General features: G+C 54.7%; 2 protein-coding genes across 2 annotated transcripts; one reads left to right on the top strand and one right to left on the bottom strand.

Moving 5' to 3' along the window:
- Positions 1-4,803: 4,803 nt before the first annotated feature.
- FAM78A (family with sequence similarity 78 member A) lies at positions 4,804-10,830 on the bottom strand. Its single transcript, XM_065737399.1, has 2 exons — positions 10,382-10,830; positions 4,804-5,905 (listed from the first exon to the last, which is right to left on the bottom strand). Exons 1-2 carry the CDS (start codon positions 10,642-10,644, stop codon positions 5,377-5,379), a joined length of 792 nt encoding a protein of 263 aa, XP_065593471.1. The 5' UTR covers positions 10,645-10,830; the 3' UTR covers positions 4,804-5,376.
- A 3,457-nt stretch (positions 10,831-14,287) lies between these two features.
- On the top strand, positions 14,288-24,813 carry PLPP7 (phospholipid phosphatase 7 (inactive)). The gene is made up of 2 exons (XM_065737398.1): positions 14,288-16,269; positions 23,976-24,813. Exons 1-2 carry the CDS (start codon positions 15,819-15,821, stop codon positions 24,338-24,340), a joined length of 816 nt encoding a protein of 271 aa, XP_065593470.1. The 5' UTR covers positions 14,288-15,818; the 3' UTR covers positions 24,341-24,813.
- Positions 24,814-26,337: the final 1,524 nt, after the last annotated feature.

The following is a 26,337-nucleotide window of genomic DNA, read 5'->3' as shown; positions in this document are numbered from 1 at the left end:
GCCCTCCCCGTGCATCCTCCTCAACTGCACGTTTCCTAAGGCCTAGGGGTGATCCTGCTGTCCTGTTTTCCTTCCTCTTTATAAATAGCAGCTGGCCCCAACGACTGACCTGAAATTCCTTGTGTTAATCTCTCGTGGCTGTGGCATGCGACACCTCCTATCAGCTGTGCTCCCCCGGATAGCCAGCAGACCTCTGCAGTGGAGGAGATCAGCTTGGTAAGAATGCCATGTTGGCATGCAGAGCCATTTCAAGTTTCTCTTTTGGAATGATGGGAGCAGTTGGGTTGTCCCTGCTGTGCTGCTTGTTAACTGTTCTCCCTGATGAGTGCGGGTGCTGGTTGAAATGAGTTGCTCTCTTGCAACGCTTCCAACATCGTGGCTGAAACAAGCCAACCCCTGAACTGCCTGCCCTCGGGGAATGGGTGCTGCTCCTGGTTTCCATAGCAGCTCCTGGAGGAGCTGAGCAGTGTGGGGGGGCTGATCGTGACCGTGAGCCTGCAGAAATACACACAGATCGTAGCAAAGTCGACTCCTCAAAGGCTGTGTTCCCATTTCAGCAGCAGAGGAGGTGGTGAGGCTGGGGCAGGTGCTCTCCTGGTGCTGCTCTGTGCCTGTGAGTGGCAGCCCATCTCCTGTCACCCCCTGTACGTGTCCCTGCCGGAGCAGCCCCGTGGGCTGCAGTGACATTTTGTTCCTCCCATCTTGGTTTTCATGTGTCCTGCCCTTGTGCATTCCTTTCAGCATTTCGGACAAGGAAAAATAATCCTGTGTGAGGCTCTGGCATGGCAGCCCTTGGTAGTGCTGAGGGAGGTTCTGTTCCTAAATAAATGTCACACTGAGCCCCAGGCGCTGGGTAGAAGCAGCTCAGGGGGAATGAGCAGCTCTCAGTGGGCTGAAATGAGCCCTTCCTTCCTCCAGGAGCAAAATCGGCTCCCAGGAACAGCTGGGCTCCCGTGGGGATGCAGTCCTTCAGCGCAGGATCTGGCGGTACCCCACGGTTTGTGCCACATTGCCCCATGCTCAGTTCTCTCCTGTCCCTCACTGCTGAACGTGGGCTGTGTTCCAGAGCTCTCTGCAGCCCTGGGCAGCTTCACCCTGCTCTGACCCTCCTGCTGCACTCAGTGCCAGGGCTCTGCACCCAGGAGGGTACTGGGGTCACTGGGACTCCCAGGGCAGATGTTTGGAGGAGCTCTGTGCATGCAGCACGTGGCACAGTTTGGGTTTTCAGTTGGTGTTTCGAGGTGGTTCAGTTTGTGTCAGTTCATTGCTACGTTGCTCAAAGATGCTTACTTTAAAGCTTGAAAAGATGGAGGAATGAGATTTGGTGGAGCAGCTCACAGTGGTGTGAGATAGAAGAGAGGAGACCTGACTTGTATCAGCAGAGGGAAATCCCCTGCAAAACCCCCAAGCAGGGACGGGGGTGAGCTGGGTACTGCTGCAAAGTGAGGAGCCACCACCACCTTCTGCTTCAAACGGGTTAGGAAACCTCGAAGCCACGTGGGAGAACCTCTGGGAGGCACAGACAGTGTGTGCGCTCAGCAGCCATGGGACGTTGGCCCCGACCCAGCAGCATTGCCCATCCCTGCTCCATCAGACAGTGTTGGTGTGACCCAGTGCTCTCAGGCTGCCACCCCCTACAGCCCTCTCCCCTTCCTCCCCCTTCAGGCTGCATCTAAATTTAGCCTGCTATCAACAGATGAAGCTGGAGAGTTTCCACTGTGGAAATGAACCCCACCCCGAGCCCGTCCCCTCCATCCACGTGCATTCCTTCCCACCCGTGACACCGATGCTCTTCGCACAGCGATGGGAGCGGGGTCCCAACAAACAGCAGCGTGGAGAAGGCCGAGCAGAGGTTGGTGACCACAGCAGGGTGCCCTGCAGGTGCTGGATTTACTGCAGCACTGGAGCAGCCTTCTGCTAACAGAGCAAACAGCATCAGGCAGCGGAGCCGCGGGCGTCGGGCTGCTCTGCGCTCCCAGTGCTGCTCTGTCCTCCCATCACACGGCCTGCTAATGAAAAATGCAGGATGCTGGCTGCTGTTTTTAAACCAGAAACCTCCTCGCTCTGCCTGATGTGGTGTCAAGAGCTGCAACAGGGAAGAGTGGGGAGCTTATTGCAGCCTGGAAGGAGCGTGCAGAGGTGGGGTGAAAGCTGCCAACGCCCCAACGATGCCAGGCAGGAGGGTTTGAAAACTTCACTTTATTTTTCCGTCTGTTATAAAAGCAGGGTTTTGTTTTTACATCGCCGTGAGTGTCCAGACTTGGTACATCGTGGTTTTGTTTTCACAGTATCTCTGCAAGACCAAGGACAAGTCTTATTGCTGTGCTGCGAAGCCGGGGCCGCCCTCACCTTCCCAGGGCCGTGCAGAATGAATGGGCCAACCCCCCCCCTCCGCCACCCCCCTCCCACTGCATGGGGTCCGGCTTTGCTCTGCTGGGCTCCTGACCCTGCTGTGGAAGCAGTGCTGCTCAGCACTGGGTGCTGCTGGCAGAGCACTGGGATGGCACAGTGCTCCATCCCCTTCCCAGTGCGTCCTTTCTGGTTTTGCCAGAGCAGCAGCTTGCTCTCCTGGCTGCGGGATGCCTGGGTCCCCATCCCACCCACCCAGCTGTCAGCGGTGCCGGCAGCACCCGCCCCTTCCAGCCACCCTTCCTTCCAGATACAGCCCATCTGTCCTCGTCAGTTCTGCAACGAAGCAGCATTGGGGAAAAAAAAAGACATCACTTGTAACCACGGAGCACGGAGTCCCAACCAGAGGCAGCAGCACTTCCTGTGCTCAGTGCGGTGCTCAGATGGAGGTGGAGGGGCACGATCCAAACTAGGCACGGGATAAAGGCATTCTCTGGGGAGGGAGAGGTCCATGCAAAGCTGACCCGAAGTGAAGGGTGGGTTTTACGTTTACTGCTGAGCTGGGTCTGTTCAGTGCAACGGGACAACTTAGCCAGGAGGTTGGTGTGGAATTGCACGGGTGCATCCAGTCCACCAGATACAGGGAGGAGGAAACAGATGTACTCGATGTGCTGGGAGAGACTGAGTCCAACACGAAGTGGAAAAGGACATAGGTGTTCCCTGAATGTGATTTTTGGTGACTGAGAATAAATCTTTCCTTGGAATTCCTTTGTGCAGCTAATTTAAGACAACTGGGCCCGATTTGTTTGACCCATGCTGACATCAGTGAGAACTGTAAGTACTCAGCACCTGGAGACAAAGTGAATACCAGACATAAATACCCCTTCTACTCCCACCCACCGGCCTGCCTGGAGCAGCTGAGGTGTGTGCAGTGTTCCCAGCCATCACCCACAGCTCCCTTTTGTCCTCTTCTGCGTGTATTGCCTAGGAGAAAATACAGCCAAGTCCCGAGGGCTGTGCCGGTAGAGCTGCAGTTGGGATCTGAATCCATGTACGAAAATGGAGTTTAATAGAGAGCAGTTGTGCAAGTCAAAGCCACCCTGGCTTCGTCCCTTATAGTCCCAAAGCCTAGATGTAGGCAACCTTTGGCTGTTGGATTTGGGGTTGATCCAGTCCAGTCGTTTGCAAGCTGCTTGTGATGCCAGACTGCCTTCCTGGCAGAGGGAGAGAGCAGCTCTGCAGCATGGCAGGGAGGAGGGCACGCTGCCTGGGGGTGGGGGCACGCTGTGGGGATCCCATGTCTGTGTATGCTGGTTTGAGGTGGTGGTGGGGCGTGCTTTCCCCACCCAGGGGGGATGCTGATTGAGTTGCCAGAATAGATGGCGTGGCTTTGGAGAAGCGAGGAAGGAGAAATTCTTGTTGTGTGGGAGGAGGAGGTGGCAATAGCAGCGAATGGTGCTCCCCCAGGGGAGAGACTTCTGAGCAGCGAGCGTGGGACCGAGACCTGCTCGGACCAGCTCAGCAGGGCTGGGAGCGCCTGCAGCTGGGCTCTGCTCAGCCCCAGCTCTTGAGGCTGTTGTGAATAAGAGGAAGAAACGTTATCTGACGGAAAGAGCTGCCACAGACTGTGCTCCCCCCCCATCCCCCTCCTTAGAGCCACCTTCCTGCACCTCCTTTCTCTGCAGAAATGCATCTAGCTATCTCAGGAGACACCTGGATGAGGTCCTTGACGAAACCCGGGTTCTGGCTCCTGCTCCAAATGTGCTTTCTTGGCTGGAGGATCTCCACCCAACATGTGGGTCTTCCCTGCTTCCCACCCAGTGCAGGATCCTTAGGTACACAACCAAATGGGTACGGCCACACCTGGGGTCCTCTGCACCCCGTTCCTGGAAGCTGTGTAGATCACGAGGTCATTGGGAAGAAAATTACCTACGAACCCCAACGTGATTTGTTACCGTAGGTAGAAGAGTTTTTCGTAGCTTTTGCTTCTAGTGTTTGCTATGAATAGTGCCTGTTGGTCTCAGACGTGGCTGTTCCTGAATTACAGATATTGCTGGGTAGACGTGGTGGACAGATCTGCCCTCGCTTACACCCGTGTGCCTCCAGGCACAGTGGGACGTCCCCCTCAGCTCCGGTGACCCCAAGAGCCGCGGTTCCAGCTGCTGCCTTTGCCCATGAGATGATCCCGTGTTACAACGCCGAGAAGCACACGTGGTGTGAGCAGGGAGATGGCCGCGGAGCTCCGGCTCCGAAGGCATCCTACAGCAGTTTATTTGCATTGCTTTGAAACTGAGATGATTTCCGAGCTTCCACGTTTCTAAAACTGGGAAGATTTTGCTTCTGATGGTGCTTCTTCTAATTTCATGCCCTTTCTGTTCGCCTGTGACACTCCAAAGCTCTTTTCCCACAAACTCCATAGAGAGGACATTCTGCCTGGTGGTATCTTTGCTGCTGTTGTTTCAGACGTAGCTTTAAGGCAAAAGTTTGGCAATGCAAAGCAAAGTCTACATAAGGCCGCATGACTTGGATTTGCAACTCAGAACCTTACAGCTTCAAAAAATAAAATAAAATAAAGGAAAAGAAAATCCTTAAATAGTTGATTGGTTGCTCCGGGAACTTCTGTCCTCAACCAAAAAGGAGAAGAAGGAAAAAAAAAGACAACTCTTAAAATCCCAAATAAAATGTTATTGTTCTGGGCAGTCTGGGCAAGCTAATGAGACTGAAGTTCAAACGGAACTGAAATAGGGAAGAAAACAAAGAAAGCACTACGGGGAGACATCAGTGTCCGTTTCTTCCCTTAGGAATCCAGTGGTGAGACAGACCCCGCTCAGAGGTCTCCTCTTTAGCTTTAGCACAGTGAAATCCGTCCCAATGGGAGAAGGTAGAATGGTTGCATTTGTTGAATGACTAAAAAGTGCTTTTTTTGATTTCGCTCAGATTATACGTGGTTTGTTCTAATACCTAAGTGATGTTTTGCGTTGGTTTTGTTCGTTTTCTCCCTCTCAGTGCCGGGACGCCAGGTTTTTACTATCGGTGCTTGGGAGGTATCACCACGAGCGGTGCTCCATCCTTTGGCCTCCACATGAGTACCTGAGCATCGTTGGCATTGGGTTTGACAAGGGCACTGGGTGGTATTGGCTCATTCTTGCTGAGGACCTGGGGCTGCTCTTGAGCCGAGGGCTCCTGCAGCTTGGCACGCTGCCCCAGGGGTCTGCTGGGGTTCACCTCTATGCCCAGCCTCATCCGCCACTTGATGGTCTGCAAGGTCACCATCTCGTTGGTGGCCGTGTTGGTGGCCACCAGCCACGTGGTGAAGCTTTGATCCCGGTGGATGCTCGTCAGCTTGGCCACGTTGCTCTCGCTGACGGGCACTGCCCACGTCACGCTCGGGTAGAAGTTGTCGTTCATGCTGATGTTGAACTTGGACTCCTTCTTTGTGGGACCCACGATGGTGCAAGTTTCTGTCGTGTTTCCGTACCAGGGATAGTTCACTCCGTCCGAGTCGCTGATGGCCTGGATTTTACCCTCCAGCAGATCTGGAAGCTCCCAACTTGACCTGCAAAAACAATACGTTACAGATAAGGCATTAATGAATTTGTTTAGAGCCATGCAGGACTCCGAGAAAGGAATGAGTCGGGAACGCACTCCCCTTTGGCCTTTATTTATTGGGTTTTATTCCTCTCCTGCAGGAACCATAGAATCACAAAGGCTGGAGAAGACCTCTAGGATCCCCAAGCCCACCCCCCAATGCCCACTGCCACGTCCCACAGTGCCACATTTCCGTGGGTCTGGAGCACCTCCAGGGACAGTGATCCCACCGTTCCCTGGGCAGCTGTGCAGTGCGTCACCGCTCTTTCAGAGAAGTTTTTCTTAATATCCAACTTGAAAGAAGACCTTTTCCCCACCCTTCATAACCGTGAGGACTCTCTCAAGGACTCAGATTGCCCACAGAGCTGCTCTGCCCACCACTGCCTCCTTCCCCCAGGCTCCCATTTCCCCTCGCAGCTCTGACGCTGAGCCCGTGCTTGCAGACGTGCCCTTTCTTTCTGGCCAAGCTGTGCTCCCTCCCCACTGCCTGCACAGCACTGGAAGCGTAACCCATCCCTCTGCAGCTCAGGAAGGGCCCGGTTCAAAGGCCGGGATGATGTTACAGTAATCAGAGAAACAGAGGTCAGCGGGGCAGTAACGCTGCCCCATCCAGCACGGGTGGCACTGCTGTGCCAACCCCACAAAAGGTCACCCCGGGAAGGAGAGCACCCTCTGCCATCCCACAGCGCCGGTACAGGGGAGCTCCTGGGGTGGCTAGGGACACGTTGCTGGGACTAATGTGACCATCTCATAAGGCTGATCACTAATTAGTTAACGAGCGTGAAGCGGCTATGGGTTTGAAATCAGCATTTTGCTATACACATCTGGCTGTCGCTGGGTGATTCCTCGTGGGATTAGTTGATTGTTTTCGTGGGTACCCGCAAAAATCTGCAGGTTCCAGGGTGGGATCTGGGGTCAGCACCACAGGGCTATGGATGTGTGGATATGGGAAGTGGCATCGGTGCTTCCTGCATGGCTGCTGCAGCCTTCTGCTCCCTGCAGCCAGCAGGCAGAGGGAGTCCTTTCCCTGGAAGACAACATGAACCTACAGCAGCCAGAAGGAGACCCCCAGCAGCCCTGCTCCAGTTGGGAACGCTCACTCGCTCCTCTCCAACCCAGAGACGCTCCAAAGGATGAACACGGAGGACACGGGTCACCAGGCTGCTCCCTGCAGCACGCAGGAGGCTGAGCTCAGGCTCTCCTTCCCTTCCAGCACTTGTTTTAGGGGTACTGTCCACATGCTTGGTTCTCAGCTTGACTGCAGCCAGGGAATGAGATGTAACAGTGTCCTGAAGGGTCACAGATGTGACACGGAGGTGTGGAGGTGGAAGGTGCCACGCTGGGCTGTGCAGAGCTGCAGAGGATGCTTTAGGAACGGGATCAGCCAGGACCTTCATCCTCACAGCACACACAGCCAAGCTGCAGGACCTTCTGCCCCACTGAGAGCAAGGAGGAGCAGCAGCAGGGGCAGCCAGATGCCTGCACAGCCCACCCCAAGCAAAGGCCCTCCACCCCAGCACGGATTGAAGGAAGGAACGAGGCAGAGGAAGTGGCCCATGCTTCGATGGGGTGGCTCACCCTGGGGCTCCAAAGCCATTGCTCTGATCTGTGCAGCTTAGTGATGAGATGACTGAGGCCGTGTGATGATCCCTGAGCAGACAACAAGCAGAGGCTGCTGCTGGTGCTGCTGGTGGCTGCCCTGCTGCCAGCACACCTTGCGTGTCTGCACTTGGTAATGCAGCAGTAGATCTTTGGCTGCATCGGCGCCTTTCTGCGGTGATGTCGAGCCAAGGGAAGGCCTGAAAGTGCCCAGTAAACACTTTGCTGACAACAGCAGGGGTGGGCAGGAAAGGCACAACCCTCTCTGGTTGTGAGAGCTTGCTGTGGCTCATCAGCTCCAACACCAGTAGGTTTTGGCCTGTGACTCTGTACCTCCAAAACCTTCAATCGTAATGAGCATCACCAGAGGCCAAACCAAACCCATCATAACAAACATCCTCTCGCTACCAAGAGAAGGCACTCTGCCCAGCAGCAGCCCTGAGAGAACCCTATAAATCAGTATGAGCACCAAAGGCTTTTCCTCCAGCCCTGCATGGGTGGCTGTGGGATGGGGGAGGTTGGATCTCACCAGAGCGAGGTGCCTGCTAATGTGCAGCCATGGCACGGTGCTGCCTGGCTGCCCCAGCAGCATTTAGGGGCAGGAAATCTACCAGCAACTCCTCGAGATTCACAGCTGATCCCATTCAAACTCTGCTTTATTTCTCCCTCTGTTTTGCGCGCCGCCGTCTGCGCTGCTCCCTGCACGTCTCCATGGAGATGAAGAAGCAGGACCCGGTGATGCTGGTCCTGCTGGTGCTCGGTCCTGCAGGTCCTTGCAGGTCAAAGCCCCACGGCCCAGCCCCCTGTGTGGCACAGCAGCATCCTGACGCAGCGCTCGGGGTGAGCAGCAGCAGCACTGGGACCAAGGGGGTTTCCCCCAGTTCTGCAGTGCAGTGACGGAGTGCTTCCATTTCCTCATGCCCAGGGTGCTGTACACGAGCAAAGTAACCCCAGCATTTCCACGTGATCGCAGCTTTGTTATTTTTCTCTCCTTAACGTCTTAAAAACACCACATCCGGCCAAAAAATCGTCACTCCCACTGTAAAGATGTGCGTGGAACGGATGCCCTCTGCATCTATACCATCCACGCAGGAGCCTGCTGCACAGCTCCACCTGCTCAGATATTCCTCCCTGCTCTGTCCCAAGCTGCTGCACGGCTTGGCCCAACCCGGGCTCTCCATCCCTTAAATCTGAGTGCCCGCTCAAAGAGCAAACTTCTGCCCACAGCTCAAAGGCGATGACCCAGCACGGGGAGACCACACCACACCCCACTGTAAGAAACAGGGGAACTCGTGGGGAAAAGCAGCCCAGGTGTGGGTGCAGGGTGAGCTCACAGCAGCAGTGCCCGCTCCTCCCCGCTGCGGTGGACGTGAGCTGTGCTGACACACGGGGATGAGAATTACACATGCGAATCCCCGAGGCCTGGAATTGGGGACGCCTGAGCAACAAATTGTCCCTGCCACAGATGGGTTTGGAGCCAAAAAGCCCACAGCTTTCAGGCCTGCTGTAAGTACTTCTACGATCAAGAGAAGCTCAGCTGCTCCCTTCCTGCTCCCGGCCAGCTGCTGTGGTTCTGCACCTCTGGGTGCTTTCTGTGTGAGCAGAGGGGACGTGGGGAAGGGAGCCCGTCCTTTGGGGCTGCTCCTCGGTGCACTCTGCATCTTCCTGCGTGTGTTTCCTCATGGCTGAGCTGCCGAACCTGCGCCTGCAGCTGGGCAGGGACGGAGGGATGCGCACGCAGAGCTGATGCTGAGGCCTCCAGGAGGGCACTGCGCTATGTCCGAATTTCTCCTCCCCAGCCCTACCTTCCCATCCTCTCCCTCAGCCCTCCCCATCCACCCACACTTTAACCCATGCGGGGCCGAGCCAGCATCATCCCCCAACCCCCCCCCATAGGATCAGCAGAGGGGCAGCATCTCCCAGCCCTCCATCCGTGCCCCCAGGGCCAGGCACCGTGCACTGAGCTCCGGCCCGGGGGGGGGGGGGGGGGGGAGGAGGGGGGCTGCACTGCCAGCACCATGAGTTGCAGAATTGCAGCTCTGTGCAGGCACGCAGCGCTGCTGCCGACCGCACTGTGGGCCAAAGCCTGCAACAGAGCGCCGGCAGGGGGCTGCGGGGGGGCTGGCAGCTCGCAGCGGGGAGGTGACATTTCCATTTGACTCATTCTTGTCTCGCTATGACTGTCTGACCACTAACACGAGGGTTTTGGAGTGCAAATAGTCCCTACGTTCCTCCTACCTGGCAGATATATATATATATGCCTATTCCCACTCTCCCATTACCCCAAATGAAGCCAATGTCATTTATTTTTTTTTTAGCCTGCCCAAGGTGATGCACAGCATTACCCCTCCTCCCCCCGGTAAACCCATCTCAGGGCTGTCTGCAGCCAGGAGTGCAGCGAGCAGGGTTTCCCTCGCAGTGTCCCCGTGCCCCTGGTGTGCTGGTGGCACACTGCAGCACGCCACAAGTGTCAGCCTGCAGGCTGCCCCCAAGCACACTGTGTGATGGGGGGGAGACGAGTGAAGCCGGGGTGCCCTTTGAGGGGGGGGCTGGCTCTGGGGCTGCTCCCTGTTTGCCAGCAGCATGGCGTGGGGTTTTTTTGAGCACCAGAAAGACAAGGGCACCCACTGCTTTAAAAGGTGCAGGCACCAGCTCTCTCGCCATCCCAAAGCATCAGAGAAAGTCCTGCTAAGTTCTGCAGAACGCAGCTTCTAGCACCAACCCAGCTGAGCTGGTGGCTCATCCCATCCAGGCCGCCGCTCCCTGCTCTTCCCACCCCACAAATGCCCCCATCCACACACACGCACACGCACACGCACACGCACACGTGCTCTGAGCGACTTACATTCCCTGATCCCCGTAGTGATTGTAGAATTCCATGTGGCTGCACGCCTGGATCCAGCCCACGATCCACGTCTCCTTCCTGGGGATGGGGGGCACCAGGACCTGGGCGGAGGCGCGGAAGTGCGGGGTGCGGTAGCGCAGGACCACGCTGGAGGACTCGTCGATGCTGGTGGGGACGGGATCGATGGAGGCTTTGACTTCAATCACCGAAATACTTTCCCGAAAAACTTTGGATTTGCAGCTGATGCTCTGAATACAGCCCATGGCATACCCCGAATACAGCCCGACGCAGCTCCTCGGGTACTCCAGCAATCCTGGGGAATATTAGGCATTGAAATTATCGGGTGCGAGATCAATTACAGATCCTTCTCGGTGCGTAATGTCACAACTGGTATCCATAGGATAGAAGATTCATCGCGTGGAGCCTCAACGTGGGCGTCCGCTCCTGCGTGGGGGCTCCTGAACCCGAAGGGCCTTTCCAGTCGTTCCCCTTTTAACGACCCTTTAAATCTCTCGCTCGGTCTTTAGGTTAGAAAAAAAAAAAAAAAAAGAAAGTCTCCCGAGTTCAGTGAATAGCGGTGCCGCCGTTAGCTGATATATTTAGTCCTTCCTTTGCTCAGATGCAGTCTGTCATTCCCCGTCGAGCGTGGGGCCGGCCGGCATTTCCCTTTATTCTTTGGATGAAAAGCAGAATGTTGATAGACACATCTATATAAATAATGAAATAGTTTGGAGCCCCGGCTTGTCACAACCGGTGTGGATTTCCACTTCCTGACTCGCAGTTGTTCACAACTTCCTTTTCGCACGAGAAATTACAATAATAACAGAAGGAGGGAAAAAAAGAAAAAAAAAAAAAAACAAAAAAAAAACGAAACACCAAACCCCGAATAAATAAATAAATAAATAAATAAATAAATAAATAAATCAGCCGGCACCAAACCCTGAAACCGACGGGTGGAGAAACGCGACAAAGTGCGTTTTCGGAGCTTCCTCCGCCGTCTGGTTGGTCGCTTCTTTTTTTTTTCCCCTTTAGAAATAAGCGGAGCGCTCCGTGCAAGGGGGGGGTGGGGGGGCTGCGCGGAGGGCAGCGGCACTGCACAACCCCCCCCTTCCCCCCCCCCCACAATCCCCCCCCCACCCCCGAGCTTTCCCCCCCCCCCCCCCCGGGGCCGCTCAGCACCGCACAATCGCCGCCCGTCACATCCCCGGCGGTGGCGGCGGGGTGGGCTGGGGGGGGAACCCCGCTTTCTTCCTCCTCGAAGCGAGAGCTGTCCGCAGCTGTCCGACCTTCCTCCCGCTCCTCCTCCTCCTCCTCCTCGCTCTCAGCCGGCGGCGCTCATGGGGCCGCCCCGCACACGCGTGGGTGCCGCGGGGAGCAGCTCCGGGCCGCGGCCGTGTGCCGAGCGCTGCGGTGGGGGGGGGGGAGGCTCCTGCGCGCTGCCGTGCGCCTTTTGCAATTATTATGATCTTTTTTTTTTTCTTATTTATTCTTATTTCTTCGCTTCTTCTCTGCTATGTGCCCGGGGAGCTGAGAGAAGCGGCATCGCTGCCTCCGCCTCTCCGCTGCCGCAAGCTTCCTCTCTCGCAATACATTCACGCATACGGGGACGCCGCCGGTCCCCCCCCCACCCCCCCGCCGGGTTTCAGCCTTTCAGCTCCGGGGGTCGCGGGGGGGCACCCGCAGCAGCGCGGTCGGGTCAAACTTCGCGGTGAGCGGCCCGAGTGCCGTCCCCATCGCCGTCCCCGCGCGGTCCCGCCCGCTGCCCCGCGGCCATCGCGCTCCGGAACGCAGCGGAGCGGATCCCACTGCCCCGCACCGCCCGCCCGGCTGCGCTCAGCCCCATCCCTCCCCCCGCATTTCGCTTTTAAACTGCAGCTGTTGGAGCTAAACGTCCTTTGCAGAAACAGCATTTCCTCCCACGTGGCCGTGAATTCTGGGTAATGTAGTTTTTCTAGAAATAAACGCTAGGGGCTTTTTCCTCCACCTTTATTTTTCTTTTTCCCTTCCCCTTCCCCTTCCCCTTCCCCTTCCCCTTCCCCTTCCCCTTCCCCTTCCCCTTCCCCTTCCCCTTCCCCTTCCCCTTCCCCTTTCCGTTCCCGTTCCCGTTCCCGTTCCCCTTCCCCTTCCCCTTCCCCTTCCCCTTCCCCTTCCCCTTCCCCTTCCCCTTCCCCTTCCCCTTCCCCTTCCCCTTCCCCTTCCCCTTCCCCTTCTCCTTTCCCCTCCCCTTCCCCTTCCCCCTCCCCTCCTTCTCCCTCTCCTTTCCTCTCCTTTCCCCTTTCCTTTCTCCTTTCCTTTCCCCTTTTCTTTCCCCTTTCCTTTCCTAAACCTGCAGCCCTGTGCTGGAGGGGCTGGTTCAAGCAATGGAAACACAAAGCCCTTTGAGCAGCAGCTGGAGCAGGTGGTGGGAAGAATCAGTGCCCGTATCCACTTTGACTCTCTCCTAAAGGGGAACCCCTTGTGCTGAGAAGTAACAGCTATTCTGGTGGTGCCTCTCAGCTGCTTGGAGCTGAGGAAATGCCGGGTGCTCCTCCGTGCCCCACGCTCACAGCAAACTCAGCATTTTGCAGCAGCAAACTCAGCATTTTCCAAGGTCCATGCACTTGTCTGCCCTCCAACAAAGGTGGAAGCCACGAGGTGCTCATGGCAAGGCAATGACGCAGGCAGGGCACGTCCCTTCCTGCTGCTCCTGCTGGCTCTGAGGTGCTGGGGGGATCCTGCCCTCTGACCCGTGCACCTTGCAGCTGGGTGCTGCCCTTCCCCAGCGGGGCATGGGCAGGGTGTGCACTGGAGACCTTTGTGCCAATGGTGTGGCAGAGAGTGGAACAGCCACGGTGTATCGTTATGGTTTTCTTCCTGTGTTTCTCAAAACATTGGCTAAATATTTACCTGCCTGAAACCTCGCAGGATCTCTGCGAAGGGTGCTGTCTGTTATCAGCCCCAAAGCAGAGAGGAAAACTAAGAATGAGTCCAGGAAGCACAGGCAAGAATGAAATGAGCATCTCCCAATGAAAAATCCAGTTTCTTCAGCAACCTCCAGAAGGTGCTGAAATACTTTGACATTTTCCAAGACTCTTTCACACCTCTCAAACAAGCTTGTCACAGTTTCTCAGAGCATTATGAATTTGGTGAAGCTGCATGTTCTGCACTCCCAGCTCCTCTGAAGTTTCAGCCATGCTTTGCTTCAACTTGGCATTCTCTGGTGTTTTGCTCAACTAGGAAATGCCATTATGTCACTCTAATTAAATCAGCTTTTCATTTTCTGGATGGAGAGTTCGCTGGGGTTTGATGCTGGCCACGCCTGCCTCCGTTGCTCCAGTCGGTGCAATTAAAACATCAGTGCTCTCCACCGCGTGTCACACACAGTGGCTCCTGTGCCTTGCTGGTGAAGCTGGCTTTGAGACCAAGTACCAACTGGGAGGAGCTGGTGATGCTGGGAGCTGCTTTCCTTCTGCTGTGTGCGTGATCCATCTCTGCCTCGCAGTGTGGTCCCATCAGCCTCGTACTTTCCAGGTTTGCTGGAAGGCAGTGTGTCCTCTTCCCCTTAAAATAGAAGCAGCCCCATTGATGGGACACCAGGCCGCTCTCACCAGGGTCCCGTTAGCAGAGTGTGCTCCCTTCATGCCTGTCACAGTGCCATGCAGAGCAAAGCCCCACGTCCATATCAGAGGACGGACAGGCACCAGATGAAACCAGCTCCCAGTGCTTGCAGGGTATTTTTTCCCAGTGACACCTCCCAAGGAACGTGCTCAATAATAGCTCAGCACCCCCAGCAGGGCAGGGGACAAGAGGTGACAGCCAAGCCGTTCTATTTCTGCAGGTTCCTGGCCACCGTCACGTTAACCCTTTGTGCACAGATGCTTGCAAGGAGCCTTGCAGCTCAGCAGCCTGCAGCTGGCATCGGGGCTGCCTCGGTTCCAGCAGTAATTGGCTCCCTGAGCTGGAAGGAGCTGTGCTGATGGGTTGGGAAGGAGGGGAAGAGCTCTTCCCGCAGCCCACGGTCACTGTCACATGCTCAAGACAGGCTCCTGGAGGATGTGGTTCAGAAATAAGTTGATGTGTGTTCTTTTCCTTTGATTCACAAGCAGAACCCAGGAGGGAGCGAGGGCTCCAGCGTGGATTTGCTGGCCCAGTGTGGCAGTGTGGGTGTCAGATGGGCACGGACCGGGTGTGCAGCTCAGCCCGAGGGATTGGAGAGCCACAGATAACAAACACAACGTTGTTCTGGTGCCTCAGAAAGCCACGAACCACCTTTCATTTAGCACTGAAGCTCTCCTGTACGTCTTGGATGATGCTTTTAAAGAGACATGGCTGCCATTTCCCAGTGTTACCTGTGCATTCAGCTTCATAACTTATCATTTCTAAGGGTAAGTAGCACCAGAACCAGGAGACCAGAACCAAGCTGTGCTGCTTGGTGCCACGCTCATCTTTCACCCCTCCCTCCACGGGACCCCCCCGGGCCGTGGTGCCCTCCGTGCTGGGGCTGCTGCCACCGCTGCCATGCGCAGCTCAGGGACGTGGCACTGCTGTCACCTGCTCTCAGCGCGGGATCTGCGATGCGGGATGACACGGCAGAAACGCGTGCGGTATTTAGGGCACGCTCAGCGCCGGGGGCAGGGGGATGGGAATTCATTAGCGGTGCAGTGTCTCTTTTAATCAGGAGGTAGGTGCTGCTCGGCTGGGGCTGGAGGCAGAGCGGCGATGGATGCCACGCAGGGGATGTGATGGGCTGGAAAAGAGGATGGGGCTGGGGGTGTTTGCACGGCGCTCACATCAGGGGGAGGGAAATGTTACTGAGGGTGCTCCAGTGGGGAGGGGATACAGAACAGATCAGGCCAGGAGGGAGCCAGGCTGTGCCCTTTGCAGGGAAGTCCCCGAGTGATGCCCAGTTCAGAGGCTGCAGTGATTGCTGTGGGAGCACCATCATCTCTCCCAGCACCGACGCTCTGTTCCAGTGATGATGCTCTGACATTAACATGTGAATCCTACTATAAAAAGAAAAGGAAAAAGAAAAAAAACAGTAATCAAAACCAAACTACATTTCCCAGTTTCCCTTGCAGCTCTGGGAAATAAGCTATTGGAAGATTTAAATAGACCAGGCCAGAAGCAACCAACCTTTGGCACAAAGCATTTCCCTCCTCTTCTTCCAATCTATTGGCTGTTTAACCTTTTTCCCTGGCACTGGAGTGGCTGCCAAGCCTGGCATTAATTTTCCTTCCAAGCTTGCTAGGCCCATGAAGTAAACAGCCATGTGCATTCCTTACTCTATATTTAACAGCTGCAGTCTGTGCTGGGGGCAACTGCAACAGAGGGGAACCTTTGTAGCTTCCCAAATTCACAGCTTGTGAGGGTGGGTGTGGGGGAAGATCTCTGCAGGGAGAAGAGGGATTTCTCTCCTTCCCGGTATTGGCAAAGCAGGTTCAATTAGCGAGAGACTGCAATGCCAGCATCCCAGACACGGTCCAGAGCACGAGACAGGAACAATGTCCTCAACAGGGCTGAGTTCCTCTCCCTGAACCAGCCCCCGAAAGGGACCCAGGAGAGCAGGAGCTCGGGCAGGAAGCAGAGCAGCCAAGCAGCGGCGGCCGGCACCCAGAACAGCAACCCCAAGGAGAGGAGGCAATCGCAGCAGCTGCCCGAAGAGGACTGCATGCAGCTCAACCCCTCCTTCAAGGGAATCGCCTTCAATTCCCTGCTGGCCATCGATATCTGCATGTCCAAGCGGCTGGGGGTGTGTGCCAACAGAGCCTCGTCCTGGGGGGGTGCCCGCTCCATGATCAACCTGCTGGGGATAACGGGGCACGGCATCCCCTGGATCGCAGGCACGCTCATCTGCCTGGTGAAGAGCAGCACGCTGGCGGGCCAGGAGGTGCTCATGAACCTGCTGCTAGGTGAGTGGCAAAGCTCTGTCCCAACGGGACTGCCCAGCCCCGGTCACAAGGGCCAGTGGCACTGGGGCTCCTCCTCTGGCTGCTCCCACTGCGATGTGCTCAGTGACCTTTTTGGGGGAACGCTGTGCTTATCGGCCGCCTTGGCAGCTTCATGCTGGCCCTGGGAACTGGGGGTGATGGATGTTGTCTGTAGGGGTGTGGGGATGCTGGTGGCTGCTGTACCCATGGAGCAGTTCTGTGCAAGGTTGGGTTGGTCCAGTTGGGCCAAGAAAGTGTCTGTGAGTGCAGGTGGACGCCAGCAGTTGTGGCACTGATTTATGGCCTTGGTGGTTTGTTGGGTCAGGGGAAACATAAATATTGTAAATTTGATATGTGGATCAGAGCCTGGGAAAAAAAACAACAAACATTTCCATCCCCTCTGCTCCTCCTTGAGCAGACCCTGGCTCCACATCTCAGCAGCCGCCTGATGGAGTCCTGTCTCCTTCCTTACTGCGGTTTGATCTCACATCCTTCATCTCAGGAGGGCCTTTCTTGCTTCTGTCCCCTTTTCTGTGTGCTCATTTCACCTGGTGGCTATGAGGACAGCTCTGATCTCTCTGGCTCTCCTGCTGGTCCTTTACTCATAGCCAGTCATGTCAGAGCAGCCAACATCCCAGCCATGCCCCACATCCAGACCCCAGCCCACCCCATCCATCTCTCCCAGGGCCCTCCCCTTCCCTCTCTTCCCGCTTTGTCCTGCAGCATGGTGATGGTGGCTGTGCTCACCCCAAACTCTCCACCCTCCCCAAAAACAGGCATGCAGAGCTCCTGCTTTTGGTCAGCACAAGGGTTGAAGGCATTAGGTTTAGGCCTTTGTTTCTCAGGGAGCACTGCAAGAGGACATAGCGAGGCTTTATTTCATTAGTGTGTGCAGTACGGGTGCCACAGTACAGCCCAGGCTTTTTTCCAGAAGTTCATCCTTCAAGGAGGGCAAAGAATTTGCTGAACTGATTTGAAAAGCACAGCTGTAGCTTCCCTGTTCTCCCCTCTGCCTTTGAAGAGGTTGTCCTCGTGCTGTGACATCCAAGGAAGGGAGGCCATGGTGGGGAGGAAGCCAGAATAGCATCGGCGTGATGCGGGGCCCGCCGACGTCAGCACTTCTTCCCCAGGCTGCTCAGTGCTCTGGGTCAGACCCTCGCTGAGAAAAGAAGCTCCACCTGTAAGGGCATGAGGATGAAATAGGATGCGGCCCACATCAGCCAGCAGTTTCCAGAGATCTCTTGACCTGAGAGGCTCCGACAGTTCTGGAGCCTGAAAACCAACCTCTCAGAGTCCAAACTTCTTGAGATCCTTACGAAGAATTAATGCCACTTTCTGCTAAAACCAAGGAAAGCCTTCCTGCTCTTCCATTGCCACCGAGCGGGCCGAATGCAAGGCCAGCTCCAGCTTGTGCTGAGACTCGGAGCGCTGACCAAGGTGCCTGCATCCTCTCACCAGAGCACTCTCAGAAGGACTCGTGTTGCTCTGCAGAGCAGGATCGTGGCCTTGGATTGATATCCGAGGTATTGCAGTCAGGAGCTCCTGATCTCCGAGCAGCTGCTGCTGTAATGCCTGCACTGCTGGTGGATGAAGGAGTTCAGCAGGGGAGCTTGGGGCTCAGACCCACACCACCCACCAGAATAGGAGGAACAGGAGGAGTGTGACAGTGCTGCTGCATCTGGCATCCCGGCTCCCTCTCGCTGTTGTTTTCCTACGATAGAAATCCAGCAGGTCGGGGGGACAGCTCAAAGGGAGAAGGGAAGTTTGCTGGTGCTTTCCTGGGCTCCTGGAAGCAGGGAAGCTGGGGTTGTCTGCAGCACCCCGCCTTTACCTCCCTGGCTCTCCGCCCTTCCCCCTGGCTTGCTGAGGGTTTGATACATCAAGCAGAATTTCTGATGCAGTCTCTGGGCAGGGAGCCAGCCCATCATAGAGCACTTGTTTAGGATTTGCAATCAGGCTTTCAAGGCGAGGAGACAGGAGGCTGCTGAAATGGGACTGGGAACCTGGCAGGAGCACCACTGCAGATGGAGGGGGGGAACTGCGCTGGAGGAGCTCTTGGTAGGATGTCTGCCAAGAGGTGTGGGAGCATTCAGGGTGAGGGGCTCTGACCTCTCTCCCTGGGACACGCCATCCATCCTGACTGCTGATGTTGATTAGCAACCCCCAGCAATGTTTTCCCTCTGCGGTTGTCATCTGTGATGGAATTTATTGATTCTCCTTCTCATCGTAATCTTTTTCCAGCAAATGCCAAACAGAGAAGCACGATCTGAACCTGTTACTGAAAAGATGGAAGAAATCAGCTATCTGTGCCCACTGTCAAAATCCCTCTGCCAGAACGTGCTTTCAGGAAGGCTGCCTTGGTACTGCCAGCTCTGGCTGTGAAAGAGTCAGGAGGAAAGTCTGCTCCCCCTCTGCCGAATGCAAAAATCAGGACTCGGGAAAGCTCCCAGTTAAAGCTTGTTTTATTTGTGTGCCGCTGATGGAATTTCAGGGCGAGTGAGGCTGTTCTCTGCAATCAGAAGGACCTCGTGAAAACTGAAATGCTTAGAAAATCCAGTTTTCAGAGGGCGAGCAGGTATAAAGCTCCCACTGAAATCGGTGGAGCTCCTCTTGAACCAGACGGGAGTGCCATTTAGTTAAACACTGAAGGGAAAGCAGTACTTTGGTTTCTGGTTCTGATCCATCTGGTGCGAATGTGGATCCAAATGTAGTGATTCATTGACTGCTAAGCCAGCAAAGAACATTTGGATCATCGATCTAACCCACGGCAAAATACAGGCGGTAGCACATCCCTTAATTTATTCCTGTTCAGTTTGCTGAGGGAAAAAACCCAAACACTCAATCAGATGTAAAATGTTGAGTGGCAGTGAACTCGTCAGAGCCATTCCTGCATTACTGCAGTGGTAGGTGTTCTCACAAGTGCCTTGCTCTTAGTTTGACTGTTCCCTGCCCTCTGATGCCTCTGCATGCCATTGTCTCTTCAGCTGAATAGCTCTTTTATCCAACATCCCTTCTGCCTTTCAATATTTTGGACAGTGCTCAAGTCACCTCTTCACCTCCTATTCATTAAGCTAAACAGACCGATCTCGTTGAACCGATGGTCTTTCCTGGTCTGGGCACCTTCTTAGAGTAGTGGGGGATGGAAAATGGTGATGTGCCCAAAGTGGTGCTTTCAGTGGGGTCCACCTCTTGTGTTTTCAAAGCAGAATTGGCACGCTGTGTGGTTAGCTGTGGTCCAGCTGCGTGCCCTGGCTGCAGGACGATATCTGGTTGGTTAATGCTTGCACACAGTGGTGCTTGATTTGAAATCTCTGGTTCTGCTGTGGTCGTGGCTTTGTGAAGCAGGGCTTCAAACCTCTTGGAGTGCTGGAAAGAGGCAGAGCCAAGCCTGGTGGTTGCTCTGGTCACAGTGACATGGGTTGTAGCCCCCACACATCACTAGCTGGCTCCTCATCCTGCTGCTGCTGGGTGGGTCAGATCTTTGGTGCTGTCGTCAAGCATTTATCACCATCAGGGAGAGCAGAGCTGAGGGCATGCCACAGGGAGCAGCACAGAGGGCTGAGCGTGGATTGCTTGCCACAGGAGGAGTAGAGGGGAGGCCGTGGCCAATTTTCCAGGCCTGGAGGTCACCAAGAATTCAGTCCATGCCCTCCCCATGGATGAAGACCTAGCATTAGTCCATTTGGGAAGAAAGCCCTAACACTCTGAGGCGTAGTAACCTGCAGAATGGTGACTTTATCCTGAGCCTTATATATATGTATTTATAGATATATATGGAGAGAACTCTGAAGTCCATCATGCAGCCTCCATGCAAGAGCAAACTGCCAGAAAAGTGGCAGTTTAAGGGGGAAATGGAGAAAGAAATGCCTTCCCTGGGTCCCTCAAGACCCCGCTAACCCTCCTGTGGCCATACAGAGGGACTTTGTGTGCAGAGCTGCTTTCCTTTGGAGTCTGTGCAGTGAAAATTCAGATCGTACAGCCCGCTGCTGTTAAAGGTCACCGAGCAGATTAAATGCCCAGGCAGTACAGACAAACTCATCCTGCTGAGCCTCAGGGCTCAGCAGCCCAGACCCAGCAGAGAGGACGGGGAGCTGTGCTGGCAGATGGATCGGTCCGGACGCAGCAGAGCTTGCTAAGCTGAGAGCCCCAGAGATGGTTTGGGGCCAGATGTGTCTATTTTTTCCCTTTCATTTTCCCACTGTGAGGCTGGGGATTTTCTGAGCTAGACAGGGCAGATAGCATTTCAGCAGACGAGAGAGCAGCCCAAAGCTTGGCACCCTGTGTGTGTTCCCTGCTTAGGAATGCTCCAGCCCCTGTCCACTCCCTGCATGCATCTAGACACAGGTCCAGCCTGACATTAAATATTCCTCTTCATCATGTCAGGCTGCTAATCTGACCATCATTTTCCTGCCTTTAGTCCTTCAGTAAGTGCCATCCTTACCCCACACTCCTGGTGGGCTCAGGCAGCTCTGAGCAGCGAGCAGTGCCCAGCTCCCTGCCCCCTTCCCTTCCTCTCCTGCGTGCTTTATGGCAAATGCATTCAGTTCACTGCAGGGCAGGCGTGCAGCCTGCAGTGTCCCCGCGTGTAGAGGACAGTCGGTGACAGACTGGAGCCCGGTTTGCTGTGGCTGCAGCAGACACGGGATATTTCCATGGATCTGTGCAAGGTCCCTTTCATATCCAGGGCTGAGCAGCCCCCATTGTCAGCATCGAGATCAGGTCCTGGCTGCTCAGTGCTGGAGATGGCGTGAGCCCTGAATCCCTGTGTGCAGCCTTTGGGGAACTGCAGGAAGCTCAAATCTGAGCAGGCAAAATATTCCCCAGTCTGAATGCAGATTGAAAGAGAAAAGAAGTGCGAGGGTTGCTGAATGGGAAGAGGAGGAATAAACAAGGGAAATGAGTCATGCTCGTGTCTGTCACTCCTTAGCAGCTTCCCAATTGCCCTCTTGGGCAGGGACATGATCTGCTTACTGCTGCGGAGGGCTGAGCAGGGCTCTGCCCCATGGGGCATCCTCAGGATGGGTGAGCAGGTTTGTCCCCAGCTCCTCAGCAGAAGCAGAAGCAGCGGAGGTGCAGAGGGTGAGCAGCAGGAGCAGGGATGCTGGGTGGGTAGCAGGTCCCAGGCCAGGCTCAGTGCAGTATGGTGATGGGATCAGTCACTGGATTTTTTAATTAATTGCACAATGCTGATTTCTGCCATTCTTCCACTTCCCCACGGCCACATAGCCCAGCATACCTTTCACCCAGTGACCAGAACCCTCTGCTGCTCGTTCAGCCAAAACATAACCTTCCCCAAAACACTGCAGCGCCTGATTTATGGGTTAACTGCATCGTGCCATCCATGCCTTTTGTCAGTTCTTGTACCTAATAGTGCCATGTTTGGGGAAGAAAATGCAGCAGTGGAGTTCACTTCCAGAGGAGTGAAGCTCATCTGGCTCCTCTGGAGCGAGGGTGACGATGCTCTGATACCTGCATCTTTCATTAGTGTCAACTAGCCAAGGCTGCAAATGGCTCATTTTCCAGGTCAGGGAGCCTTGTGCCTGCAGGAGGATTGGGAAGCTCCTTGCAGAAGCAGTAGATTAGGGTTTGTAAGTAACAACTGAACAGCTTCAGTTCAAAGCAAATGTTGGGGGAATTCTAACTGTGGATCGAAAGAACTGTTTCCTAGGAAGGGTGACATGTGGATTGTTAGACCTAGGTTGTGGTTGGACTTGATGATCTTGACAGTCTTTTCTAACCTGAGCAATTCTGTTATTCTGTGTGGCTGAAGTTGGCTCATCTGGGAAACAAAGCACCCCCAGAGCCAACCTGGGCCCTACATGTGGCCTCTGGCACAGTGAGGCAGGAGACAAAGCATGCTGCTGGCTTTGGGAGCGTTGGGCACTGAGCTGCCACCCGGCTTGCCCTGACAAAAAATGGGCAGGGGATGGGCACACTGCTCCCACTGAACCCCACTTTTCTTCTGCCATGTGCCTGGGCACAGCGATCAGCCCCATGTGCACCATGTCATGTGGATCAGGGCTGCAGGAACAGATGAGACCAAAGGCTTTTTTTGGCTTCCTCCTGTTTTTCTACCCCCCAGCGCTGCACCCAGTCTGACTTCAGCTGTGGTTTTGATATTTATGTAAACATCTCTGTAAACAACTCAGCTGGAGCCCACTCAGTCCCTGGGAGATGCTGTCTGGCTTCAGCACAGGCAGGTGATGCCCAAGGGCAGCAAGCACAGCCCCTCATCCTGCTGTCACCACAGCTCGGGCTGGGACAGAGGGGACCTGGCAGGGACAGGACATCAGCTGTATCAACTTCCCTTTGGGGAGAGGGCTGCGGTTGACTTGGTTTTGCTAAGCAGTACCATGAGTTTGTCCTTGTGCTCTGTCTGTGCAAGTCTCGCCTCTCTGCTCCTTTTGTGCTCCCAACATGCAGCAGTAGGAGCAAGGCAGATAATTGTTTTCCTTCTTATTAATAGATAGAAAAATTCTGCCCAGGGGGCTTGCCTTCAGCTCATTACTGTGCATCTGATGCCAGATGTTGGCTATTGACTCTACCAAGGTGATCTCTGATGCTGGAATTGTCGCAGATGGGCAGGGCTCTCTTGTTGGGTTTGTGCTGTAAGGAAGTTTTGGATATTAACAGTGCTTTCAGTGATCAGATGGGCTTGCAGTGCTTCTCTTAAAACAGGCTAAAGGGGATCTCAGGAAAAAATAAAAACAGGCTTCTGGATCTCAGGAAAAAATAAAAAAAAAAGCATGGGAGAAGTAATGGGCAGGATCAAATTCTTCCTTTAGTGGTTTTGCTGCTGTGTGTGCATGGTGGAAAAGGCTTAAAACTACCATTTCTGCTCTCTAATCTCACCTCTCTGCCCTCTTTGCCATGCATCTGATGGCCCCAGGTCTCTGTCTACTCAAACAGCAGCAGTCTCCCCAGGACCCCTCCTGGGGCTCTGTCCCCTCCAACCTCCACTTCTCTAGGCCTGCAGGGTGCGTGTGTGCCTGTTTTAGGGACAGGAGCTGAGTGTGCATGTTGCAGGTGGACGGGTGCTGGTTGCAGTGCCAGCTGTGGCTGGGCAGGCTGCTTCCTCAAAATGAAGGGAACAGAAAGTGCAGAAGTACAGAAAAAAAAAACCACCCAATGGAGCACACTTGGGTTTGGTTCTTATTTTTTTACTTTTACCAGCAAATTAACCCCCCCATATCTCACGCTGGTGTGCCATCAGATCGAGAAACACCAGTGAATGAGTCTTTCAGCTCTCTGGTCACAGTTTGATGAATATCTAACCTAGCAGTGCTGAAAGTTCGTTTTATTCATCCCCTGAATGAAAGGATCATTAAAGCACACACCTCCCTCCCTGGGCTGCCCTGTATGGGAAGAAAAAGGAGTTTGGTGGGAAGTAGAAATGCCAGAAGCATTGCCTGGTACTGGAGGGATGGGTGAAGAGAAGGAGGATAAAGTAGAGATGGGTTTTGCTCCAGAGCAGTTTGGAAAGTGATTTGGTGCTGAGAGCCGGAGCAATGTGGTTTGGGTTTCAACACTGAGCTAGCGGTGCTCAGCTGGGAGGTCAGCTGCCAGCTGGGTGACCTGCAGCTGGTGGGCTACAACTGAACCTGAGCTTTGCTTTAAGGACAGCAATGACCTTTGTGTGCTCAGCAGTGCAAACTACCCTCAACTTCTGCCCCTGTCTCATTTTGCAGCCCTGCTGTTGGACATCATGATCGTGGCCGGGCTGCAGAAGCTGGCCAAGCGCAAGGGTCCGTACGACGTCAGCCCCGGGCTCTTGGACTACCTGACCATGGACACCTATGCGTTCCCAGCTGGGCACGCCAGCCGTGCTGCCATGCTCTCCAAGTTCTTGCTCAACCACCTGGTCCTGGCCATCCCACTCCGCATCCTGCTGGTCCTTTGGGCCTTCTGTGTCGGCTTTTCCCGCGTCATGATCGGCCGGCACCACATCACGGACGTGCTCTCCGGCTTCGTGTTCGGCTACCTGCAGTTCAGGCTGGTGGAGTTGATATGGATGTCTTCCAACACGTGCCAGATGTTGATATCCATCTGGTGAACGCCGGGGACTTGATGCCTTTCCATCTAAAACTAGCAAATACCTTGAGTCCCCCTCCCGGTATTTTTTACCTATTGTTTGTTGGTAACTCCCATGAGTAGTGGCGTTTTTTAATGTTGCTTCCTTGCCTGGAAAAGAATGTTTCTTGCAATGGATTGGGTTTTATCACCCAATGGCCATACCCGTGTTGTTGGCCATGCTCTCAAACTGTATTTGGACAGCAATCAAATTAAGCTTCGTGGGTGAGAGAAATGAGCTCCATCTGCCTCACTGGGGTGGTTCACCTCGCACCTGGGTTTGTCCTCAGCATGGGCAGCGCCTGAGAGCTTCCTGAGGACTCGTCTGTTAACTTTTTGGAGGCTGAAGGATTTTGGCCACAGATGCTTTTTCTTTTTGTAAGCCAAGCGACTGTGTCTTGTGCAGAGTCAGGACACTGCTGACATTTCACAGATAATAAATAATTGTGAAAATCCTGCCCAGTTTGGTTCTTCTGTGGAGGGAAGGGACAGGGGGCAGCTCGGGGTGGCTCTGAGGTTTGTGCTCACCACAGGGTGGGTGTGGGCAGTGCCCAAGCTAAGTCCCCTGCAGCCTTGGATGCTTTGTGGTGCACCCAGCAGGGCAGCAGGAGGCCAGGACAGGCTTGGCCCTAACCTGATGGCAGAGGGAAATCCTGAATACATCTGTGTCTCACCCAGTGTGAAACAAGGAGGGCACTCCTGACCTTCCCCAGCTATAAGGCGGAGCTAATAGATGTCTGTGAAGTGCTCTGATGGGCTGAATATGGAGTGGGATGTACTAACACAACACTGTTACTTTCTATTTTTGCTGCTGCTTTCTTCCTTGAAAACCAGCTGCTCCCTGCCCAGGTCACAGTCATAGCTAGGAAAGCCCCAATATCCTGCACAAAACCTTCCTGTTGTCAGCAGATTCCCTCCCTTTAGAGGAGAGTTTGTTGTCTGGTAGATGGCAGAAGGCACAACTGGAACCCAGCATTTTCCTGGCTGGATGCTTCTGCAAATGTGCCTGTCCTGGCTGAACAGAAGTCCAGTGGCTTGCACTGCAGGTAGCAATCAGACTCTGTGCTTCCAGCCATCCCAGCACCCTGGGGAGCAGCATTCCTCCAGGGCAGGCTGGCAAGGATGTGACATGCAGATAATGACTGTTGTAGGTTGCTAACATTTGTTGCTCTTTGATAATTAATACGAAAAGATGATAAGTGGAAAAATCTAACCCTGGCAGGTGTCTCCAGCTGGGAAATCAGTGCAGAGCCCTGCACTGAGGCTGGAGCACATGAGAGGGATTTGCAGAGGTCTCCGTGTCCTTTAAGGATGAACATCCTGCTGATCCAGAGGAGGGGTCCAGTTCAAAATGCCCCAAGACCCTCATGCTAACTGCTTGGAGGTACTGGGGAGGCACAGCATGGGTTCATGGCTGATGCTGAGCCTGCCTGCTGTGCTTCTCCCCACCATGCCCAGGGTACCAGCATCACTGCAGTGAAATCCAGCTTCTGTCTCTATAGCAACGGTAAGGGATGGCAGGGAACTGCCATGGGGCCGCCCCCCCCCACCGTGTCCTTATGTGTCCCCGGAGCTCAGGCAGACTGGCTTCCAGGCTGGGAATACCGCTCGTCCTCCCTGCTGTGGGGATTCAGCACCCTGTGGGTGAATCCTGAGTGTTTGGAGGCACGGAGGGTACAGCAGCAGGAATAGAAGGGAAATCTCCCTGGGCTTTGAGCTCTGTGGATGCCATTTCTGCCTCCCAGCCCTGGGCTCCTGCCTGTTCCAAGGACAGCAGTGTCCCTAAAGCCAGGCTCCAGCTCCAAGAATGCTTGTCCCTCCTTGGAGGTGTTTGGGGATGCATCCAATGGTTGAAGCATCTTCAGGAATGCGAGTACTTTCCCTGAGCTCTCAGGCCCCCAGATTTAGCCAAAAGAAATCTGGTAAGGAGCAGCCCTTCCTGGGGGGCTGCAGGCAGGTGGCTCTGGGCATCTTCTGCTT

The sequence above is a fragment of the Cyrtonyx montezumae genome, unplaced genomic scaffold (assembly GCF_038088225.1).
Source record: "Cyrtonyx montezumae isolate F1298 unplaced genomic scaffold, pur_monq_1.0 scaffold_20, whole genome shotgun sequence".
Lineage (NCBI taxonomy): Eukaryota > Metazoa > Chordata > Aves > Galliformes > Odontophoridae > Cyrtonyx > Cyrtonyx montezumae.
This window is presented reverse-complemented; position numbering and strand designations above follow the sequence as displayed.

Bases quoted from the DNA above. Each gene is read 5' to 3' on its own strand.
- PLPP7 (XM_065737398.1), top strand. From the start codon at position 15,819: ATGCCAGCATCCCAGACACGGTCCAGAGCACGAGACAGGAACAATGTC. The intron at 16,270-23,975 runs GTGAGTGGCAAA...CTCATTTTGCAG, and splicing joins GCTCATGAACCTGCTGCTAG to CCCTGCTGTTGGACATCATG.
- FAM78A (XM_065737399.1), bottom strand. From the start codon at position 10,644: ATGGGCTGTATTCAGAGCATCAGCTGCAAATCCAAAGTTTTTCGGGAA. The intron at 5,906-10,381 runs GTAAGTCGCTCA...TTGTTTTTGCAG, and splicing joins CACTACGGGGATCAGGGAAT to GTCAAGTTGGGAGCTTCCAG.